Source organism: Rhamphochromis sp. 'chilingali', assembly GCF_963969265.1.
Source record: "Rhamphochromis sp. 'chilingali' genome assembly, chromosome: 12".
NCBI lineage: Eukaryota > Metazoa > Chordata > Actinopteri > Cichliformes > Cichlidae > Rhamphochromis > Rhamphochromis sp. 'chilingali'.
In genome coordinates this window covers 29,024,889-29,033,837 of record NC_137939.1, presented here as the reverse complement: position 1 = coordinate 29,033,837, position 8,949 = coordinate 29,024,889, and the positions used below count along the sequence as shown (strand labels likewise).

General features: G+C 42.9%; 1 protein-coding gene across 2 annotated transcripts in view; it reads left to right on the top strand.

Annotated features, from left to right (window-relative positions):
* phc2a (polyhomeotic homolog 2a) overlaps positions 1–7,292 on the top strand; it is a 25,564-nt gene extending 18,272 nt beyond the window's left edge. The window contains exon 6 of one of the 2 annotated variants that reach the window (XM_080899532.1): positions 6,748–7,292. In XM_080899532.1, the coding sequence (XP_080755658.1) occupies positions 6,748–6,902 (155 nt within the window). In that variant the 3' untranslated portion in view covers positions 6,903–7,292. The remainder of the gene's footprint in view (positions 1–6,747) is intronic. The other variant, XM_080899531.1, reaches the window with a different exon arrangement.
* Positions 7,293–8,949: the final 1,657 nt, after the last annotated feature.

Genomic DNA, 8,949 nt, shown 5'->3' with positions numbered 1-8,949 from the left:
TGTGAATGGGTGGATGACTGAATGTAGTGTGAAGCGCTTTGGGGTCCTTAGGGACTACATTTTACCATCTTTGACGAGTTCAAATCTCAGTGACCTTGACCTCAAGGTTAGTGGTCAAGTTTCTGTAACCTTCTGAATGCAGTAACTCAACAACAAAGTCACCTCGGATTTTAAAACTGATACCAGATGTGTATCTACAAGGAGCTAAGGGGTTGCACTGGCAGCTGCCAGCAAGTTTGTTTTTCCAGTGAAATATATAAAAATGCCAAAGATGATACGGTGTGTCAGGCATAAAATAATATTTTTACACCACCAAGGTATTACCAAAGAGCCTTTGGGATGGTGTGTTGGGTATGTTCTTTAAAAACTCGAGATATCTGGACAAATGGAGGACAGAACAAGCTGTCTACAGCAGCTGACCAAATTTAAAAAATCCAGCAAAGATCTGACGCAGATTAAATTGATCCTGACTCAGCTGATCCTGTGGTTTGCTGAAGCCTCATCATCAATTGATTGATTGATTGATTGATTGATCAGACTTTATTCATCCCAAGGGAAATTGGGTTAAGGCTGCCAGCCGTGCCAGCGCCATCTTACCCTTCTGACCTACACAAACATCACATGGGGAAGACAGGTCAGAGAGGTATAACAATGGTAAATACACAACATGAGGAAATACGAGGAGAAAAAAGAACTCCCCCCAGACTGAGCTCCAACAGGGAGATCAGTTTGAGAACAGAAAAAAAAACAAAACACCTCAGTGCATACAAAAAGCACATGACTATCAATACACCATAGAAACACAAGACAAGCAACAGGGGCGAGCAAAGGGTAATAGAGAGCCGGTGTAAACAGTGCATCCGGTCCTGCAGCATGTCTGCGCTGGTCCAGTCGACCGCCATCTTCCCCGGGAGGGGACAAGCATCGAAGCCGTTTGGAAAGGGAGGGGGGATGAGTGTGTATCAGTGTATGTGTGTGTGTGTCCAGAGTTCAGCTGAGACGGTGTCCTTCGCCCTGCCAGGCTAAGTAAACAGTCTTCCAGCCAGCCAGCCAGGTGGCCTTGCATAGGGGAGGAACAGTCTAAGCACCGTCTGTTATCAGGGTGTTTTTGTTCAGCTCCAGCCTTGAGATCACAGCTGGCGCCGAAGTGGTAGCTGCATGAAGTGATGGTGGTTTTTACTTTAGTGCGAACAACTCATGTGAATTTCAAAGCTGTTCTAACAGTCCGACACTGGTCTCTCAATCTCCTGTTGGAGAGCCGTGAGCTTCTCCATGATGTTATCAAACTTACGCTCCGTGATGTTGTCATTCTGGGTGGCTGTAGCTCAGGAGGTAGAGCAGGTCACTTACTGATCGGAAGGTTGGAGGTTCGATCCCAAGCTCCTCCAGTCTGCATCCAAGTATCCTTGGGCAAGATACTAACCCCAAGTTGCTTTCCGATGCATCCATCGGAGTATGAATGTGTGTGAGTGTAGTTAGAAAGCACTCAGTATAGAGGTAGTGCTTGTGAGAATGGGTGTGACTGGGTGAATGTGGCGTGTTGTATATGCTTTAAGTACTCCGGGAGAGTAGAAAAGCGCTATATAAGAATCAGTCCATTTACCATCAGTCCATTCTTGTGCTCAAAGAGCCGATTCTGAGAACTCACGACTGCAGTGAGCTTCTCCAAGGTGTAATCAAATTTTCGCTCAGAGGTCTTATTCTCAGTGTTCTTCTCCAAGATATAGAATAGAATAGAATAGAATAGCCTTTATTGTCATTGTACAGAGTACAACGAAATTGGAGTGCCACTCCCTTGGTGCAAGTTTCAATAATAAATATAAATGTAAAATATAAAAAGTACAAAAAAAACAATCGTAAGTACTCAAACAATAGTAAGTACGATATATACAGGATAGCAGCATTAATATAATGACAGTATGAATAGCAGCATAATATAATGACAGTGACGGTATGGAATAGGTTCAATTGTTTTTGTGCTTATTTACTACGGTGATAGCTCTGGGAAAGAAGCTATCCCTGAATCTGTTTGTCCTGGTTTTATGTGACCTGTACCGTCGGCCTGACGGTAATAGTTCAAACAGTTGGTTGCTGGGGTGAGAGTGGTCCTTGATGATATTGCCAGCTCTGCTGAGGTACCGAGAGTTTGCAGTGACCTCCAGGCTGGGCAGAGAGCAGCCAGCGATCTTCTGGGCTGTGTTGATGACCCTCTGCAGTACTTTCCTGTCTGCAGCTGAGCACCCTGCATACCATGTTGTTATGCCGTACGTTAGGATGCTCTCTATGGTGGCTCTGTAAAATGTCACCAGCAGCCTCTCCTCCAGGTTGTTCCTCCTGAGCACTCTCAGAAAGTGGAGACGCTGCTGGGCCTTTTTAACCACCGCTGTAGTATTTGCAGTCCAGGAGAGGTCATCAGATATCTGCACGCCCAGAAACCTCATGGAGTGTACCCTCTCCACACAGCTCCCGTGAATGTAAAGTGGGGCCGGGTCTGCTCTGCCCTTCCTGAAGTCCGTGTTGCGCTCAATGAGCCCATTTTGAGAACTCACCACTCATCCCATCGATTCAATCCCAGCGGGCAGCCTTGTGGGGTTTTGAACAGCCGATTCCGCTTTCTTTATCTTCAATAAGCCAGGGCCAAGCCAGCTCCGATCAACAAGAACCCTGTTATCATGGTTCCAAATAGGTAGATATCTTCAGCGTCTTCGATCGACAGTCCCGCCAGGCACACAACCCTCCAGTTCTGCCACCTGTCCATCGTGTATCCGGCAGGGAAAGTACCTCCAGGACACTCAGGCTCACCCGAGCCCAGACTTCTCGTTGAGAAAAGGGTGTCAATTGCATTCAGGGGCCAGTTGATCAAATCCATAATTCCTCTTTAGGTTTTAGAGAACGACAGTGAGAGAGTGTTCCAGGGAAAAGTAATACAAAAAACACGAGACTAGACAAGGACACAAGAGGCTAAGCAGGGAAGATAAGGGAGAGGAGGAGAAAAGTGCGACCGCCTTCACCAATTCAGACGCCACCAACCTTCCAGTTAGTAGATGACCTGTTGTCCCACATCTACCACACTGGGCTGGCTGTCACTTCCAGTTAGTAGCACAGGTCAACTTCTAATTGGAAGGTTGGTAGTTCGATCACCATCCTCTAACTGAAGCATCAGAGAGCAACTTGGAATTAGTATCTAATCTAATTAGGCAAGCTGAAGAGGGCGGTGATCGAACTACCAACCTTCCAGTTAGTAGATGACCTGTGCTACTAACTGGAAATGACAGCCAGCCCAGTGTGGTAGAACAGTCCCCATCAACAATAACTGCTTCCTGAGAGTGGCTGTTTTCAGGTCATCAAGCCACTGATGTAATGACACTGAGTATTCAGGACCACCTGTGTGTCTGTGTGAAGGGGAGTGAAACAGCAGTGATGGCTGAGAATATCCATGGAAGACAAAAGGCTGCATTTAACTGCAAAACACAAGTTTGGCTTTCCAAGTAACTTAAGGGTTAACCCAGGGTTTTCTGTACTACTAAGGTGGTTTACTCCTTAACAGGGTAAGTCGTCATGGTAACTTGTGCTGTGAACCTATCTAGCTCTGAAGCAGGTTAAAATCCAGATCAACAATCAGTTCTCCAGAAAGTAGCATCACCTGTCCTGGAAAATCTGCCCGACCTCTGTACACACACAGTAGGAGGGTTTATTGTTTTTTAATGGAGGTGTCTTTGTTTCCCTAATGAACGTCTGTAATAAATAATGTCGATGTTTAGACACAACTTCATTCTGCGACACCACGCCCAACATGTTGGCAGAACCTTCACTGTATATCAAAGTCATACATACATTATGTTTGAATTCTATTTTTATATTTAATATTTGCTCTCAAATCCAACACTGAGTGTGCAGCTGAGAGAATAAAAGCTGAAACCGTCAGATACAGGTTTCAGTTTAAAATCGGCTGGAAGTGCCACATTTACAGTTTGTTTTAAGCATATTATAGAGTTACTGCTGGTTGAATGTGTTTTATATGTGCAGCTTGTTAAACTGTGCTTTGCTAAAAAACACTGAATGAATCACAAACTGTCACATTGTCACAAGAACACAGGACACATGTTACGATTACCTGTTCATTAGTTTAAAGCTTTCCAGTAAGCTTTAAACTGGATCCATTTAAAGATTAAAGTTGCAGAGCTCTAATGTTTAACCATCAGCTTAGGAATCAGCAGTGAGAGTGCACTCAATGTTAAAATGATCAACTGGATTTAAAATGATACCATTCTGTGTGCTGAATCACCACGTTAACAATGAATGATCGTGTCTTTTTTTACAACAGTGTTTCATTTTATTGACATGTTTTCTATGTTTCTTATAGATTTTAACACATTTCTAGTAAAGCTGTCACATGGATCATTTTCTGTGATCCATAAAGGCTGGTAATGTAAATGTGCATTTGAAGTGTTTTAAGTAGCAGGTCATTTCAAATGCAACATTTCTGTCAGCTGAACAAACATCAGCAAACACACAAACTGTGTGTGTGTGCAGTCTGTGACAGTGTGTTGCTAACTAAAGGTCCAGCTGCTGGATTCCCAGGGAGAGAAAAGAGTGTAACTTTAGTCAGAGATGGAGGAAGACAGATGAACAGTTTATAGTTAAAGGTAAGAGCTGCAGATTTAAAGGTTACATGTAATGTCCTCATTTTTATTCCCATATTAGATCTGTATATAATGTGTTTTGATAAGTTGTATATTTTCACATTGTGAAACTCCCTGCAAAACGAGCTAAGTATAGTAACTTTGTGTTATTCAAATGCTGATGTTGCATGGTAGTTTTGTGCAGGTTAAACAGGTTAGCTTGCTCACAGTCAGTGTTGGGTTACATTAAATGTAGCAAAGATTAATGTGGACTGGAGCTGCTGTCGCTTAGATTCATTCACTGAATTTCTACCAACTGTATAAAGACAGTGTACTGTTAGAGTAGGATAAGTCAGCAAAGATGGCTCAGTAAACATCTGCTTACATTTAGTTGAATTCAGTTGTCTAAATCCACAAAGAGCAGCAGGTCAGCTGACCTGTTCACTAATAATCACAACTGATGTAGAGTTACTGAATCCCACCTTAAACCCCGACTGTAAACGTTTTTCTGTTTAGATGTGGAGGCAAAGTCGCCCTCTACAATATAGGCAACAGTTTGGAATGATGTTTGGAAACTGTCTTTCACTGCCTGTGTCCTGCATCACTCGTTTAAGCTTAGTGCATTCATTAGAATTAGAAAGTAGATTTGTATTCTCCCGTTGTAGTCTAATGTAAAACTAGGTGTAGTTACCGTTGGTAGAATTGTCCTTCATGGAGCTACTCTTTACTTCCTTACTTTCAGTACATTTCACTTGTTTACTTATACTCGAGTAAAATTGATTTAATACTTCAACTTTTACTGCAGTATTTTTTTTAATTCAGGTATTTGCACTTCGGCCTATTTCAATAATGTCTGTACTTCTGACACTCTGTGCCTTCATAAATTAGACAGCAAAGCCTTGACAATCTCTCTGAGATTGCAACCAATCTGTCCAAGTGAGGCTATGACTATTTGCTGAAAGGTTACCTCCTGTCAGGGGATATTTGCTGTCTTTAAAAAATAATAATAAAATATCAATATTTGGGTTCCCCGTATTAATACAATATGCCTGCGAAAAATTTGGTGATGCTATGCTGTATCAATTTTTTCCTCCACCCCCTTTGAGTTTAGTGATGCAAGGCTTGGATGCAGTTGCTCAGCTGTGGAAAACTGCTCCATGAGCCCCTCTCCACCCTTTTCTTGATCTAATCTGAAGACCACCTGAAGTTTGGAGCTGACTGTGATTTTATGTGGCCTACCACTCCATGTCTGGGTTGCTGTTATTCCCAAGTACCACTAACTAGATCATTGAAAAGATCATTGGAGCCTCTGTTCCCTCCATCACAGACACTTATCGCACCCACTGCATCTGTAACGCCACCAGCATCGTGGACGACCCCACACACCCCTCACACACACTCATCATCCTGCTGCCTTCTGGCAAGAGATACCGCGGCATTCGGCCCTCACTGCCAGACTGCCAAACAGTTTCTTCCCTCACACTCCAGAACACTCAGTGACTGGACCGACACGCTGACACACACCTTCTTACACCAAGTGACTTTTTGCACAACACTCAGTCTTTTGTGCATTTCTATTGCACTGTTGTGTCTGTATCATTCTGTTGTGTCTTTGTTGTAGACCATGTAGCACCATGGTCTTGGAGGAATGCTGTCTCGTCTCACTGTGTACTGCACCACTACACGTGGTTGGAATGACAATAAAGCCACTTGACTAACAGCTGACTGCAGAACATTTAGTAGTCAGGATTTTTACTGATTTTTACTCGTGAACTCGAGGCTGGTCACGAACATGATCCTGTCGGACATCAGACTGGTCGACTTTGGCCACACAACAAAGGCAGCAGTGAAATTGTAAGAAGTGAAGCTGAACACCAAACAGGTGTTAACAGCATGGAAATCCCAACCCTCTATGCAGATTAGGGTTGTCACTATCTGATTATTACACAACAACAGTCGATCATAGTGATTTCTTTGATGCCTGACTTCAGCAGTGTCCTGTTCTGATTCCGCTCTCTTTGTGCTTCCCTTTTCTTGCAAAGAGATCTCCGATAGATTGTTTTACTGTTCTCTGTAAGGACTGCATGTGAGCTGTGAACTCACCGTTGTCGCTCTGTTGCTGCAGGCTGCCTGGAAATTGCCGAGGAGTTCCGCTCTCAGGAGATCGACGGGCAGGCCCTGCTGCTGCTGAAGGAGGACCACCTAATGGGAACCATGAACATCAAACTGGGGCCTGCACTCAAGATCTTTGCTCAGATCAGCATGCTCAAAGACTCATAGTTCATCTCATCCAATACATACCCAGCTCTCAATGGCAGCTCAGCTATTACTGCACTAACAGGACGTGCTCAGGATTCCCCATGTTAAATAGTTCTCAGCTGAATTCAGGTCCCAAGACAATTTTCATTGATGGATATTTTGTAACTGTCTCCTGACCTAATGGCCGTCAGCTCCAACGTTTACACTGAAAACTTCACTGTGCCCTGTGGTTGGGAGGGCTGCTGTGTTAGCTAGGCAGTGTAGAAAAAAGTTTGATTACGAATACATTTAGTTTTTTATAGTGTTTATTGTACCTTAAGTTTAGCATTTCATTTGTTCTGGAGGGTGACTGTGAAGATTTCAAACGTGTGCCTACTGTTTCAGTAAAATACACTTTATTCAAGCCTCTGCGTCCTGCATGGAGTCAGTTATTCCTGAATGCCTGTGATCCGGCTTTAGGACTGTCTCATCAAACTCTGCGTGGTTCTGTGTCTGGTTTGCACAGTATTTGAGCTATGGGAAAAATACATTTAAAAAAATCACAAGGAAGTTAACTATTCATTTATCCAGCTTAAATACAGGGCTCTGATTAATTGTGTTAAAGTTAGACATTAGACAGTTAACAAAGTAACTAAGCTTTGTCCAGACTCTGCACTCTATGGAAGGTATGGTTTTGTTTGTTTAGTAATCTTTGACTGAAACGGAGGTAAAGATGCAGAACAGCCCAGCTCAGAGCCAAGATGCAGCTGGGAATGTGTAAGAGTATACTCTGTCAGAGCATGTCATTGCTTCATACACAATAACATTTAAAGGTTTTCAGAAAGGTGAACTATGAAGCAAGTTCAGGATAGCCAGGTGTTCTTATTTAGATGGCCCAAATATTCGAGCAGCTACCACAGCAGTGGCTTCACTCACTTAAAATGGGGCTATTTGCCTGAACATTTGTTAAACACAGACTGGTGCTTTCTGATGCTCTCCAAAATTCAAGGAGGCCTGGAAATTGCCTGGAAGTGTGCAGAAACAACAACAATTCAATACACTTTCTGCAAAAAACAGAAATAAGAAACCCTCAAGAGGCTCTTCAGCGATGGTACTTAGACTTTTTTTGTTGTGCTTTTATTGCACTGAAGCCGTCGTAATGTTTTCTTGGTATTGATACACAGAACTACTACTAAAACTGGTCTGTGGAGGTTCATCTCCAGGACAAAACAGAAACTAAACAACATTGTGTATGCTGTGCAGAGCAGTGAGGAGTGCTCAGTCCGTTACATTGGAGAACCTAAACCATAAACACATGGCACAACATAGAAGAGCCATACTGACAGCACATGACTCAGCCGCACATCTGCACCCTAGGACAAAGGTCACTTTTCGAGGATGCTGATGTTCACATTCTGGACAGAAAAGACAGATGGTTTGATAGAGGAGTGAAAGAGGAGGCCAATTATGCATACTGTCATCTTTGAACATGAGCTTACGACTCATGGCTCAGAGAAGGTTGGGGACCACTGCCTTAGATGATTCTAGAATGTACTGCATATGTGTCAGCCTTTTAATTACTTAAAAGCTGCCTTGTGAAGGTGACATGCTTCATTGCTATATGACAACATTCGTCTAAATCAGTTGGAAGACCTACACTTTTCCATGTTTATGGAATAGTGTTTGTCTGCTTCCACTCTGCCAGACTAAAGATTTCATTGGTGGTGGATGCACAGACAATATCAACTGGTCACAGGATGCCTTCATCAGATGAGCAGCTTGTTCGTTGGATCAAAAACAAAAACAGGAACAATCAGTCTGCAGAAACATGATGATTACTTTTGCAAGAATTTGAATTTACAAACACACAGACTCAGGTTGAGGCTGACAGCACATTTCAGTTCACCACTTGCATTCATTGTTTCTTTACAATGTGCTTCTCGTGTCCTCTGTCCTCTGATCATCTGCATGTGACCTCAAGCAAACCAAGGATGTGTCAAAAATTAAAATACAGCTGTGGTGGGCTGCATCAAAACAATTCATGATTTAGTTATAAAATTATGTCATTAATATTGTTTATAAAGGTTTA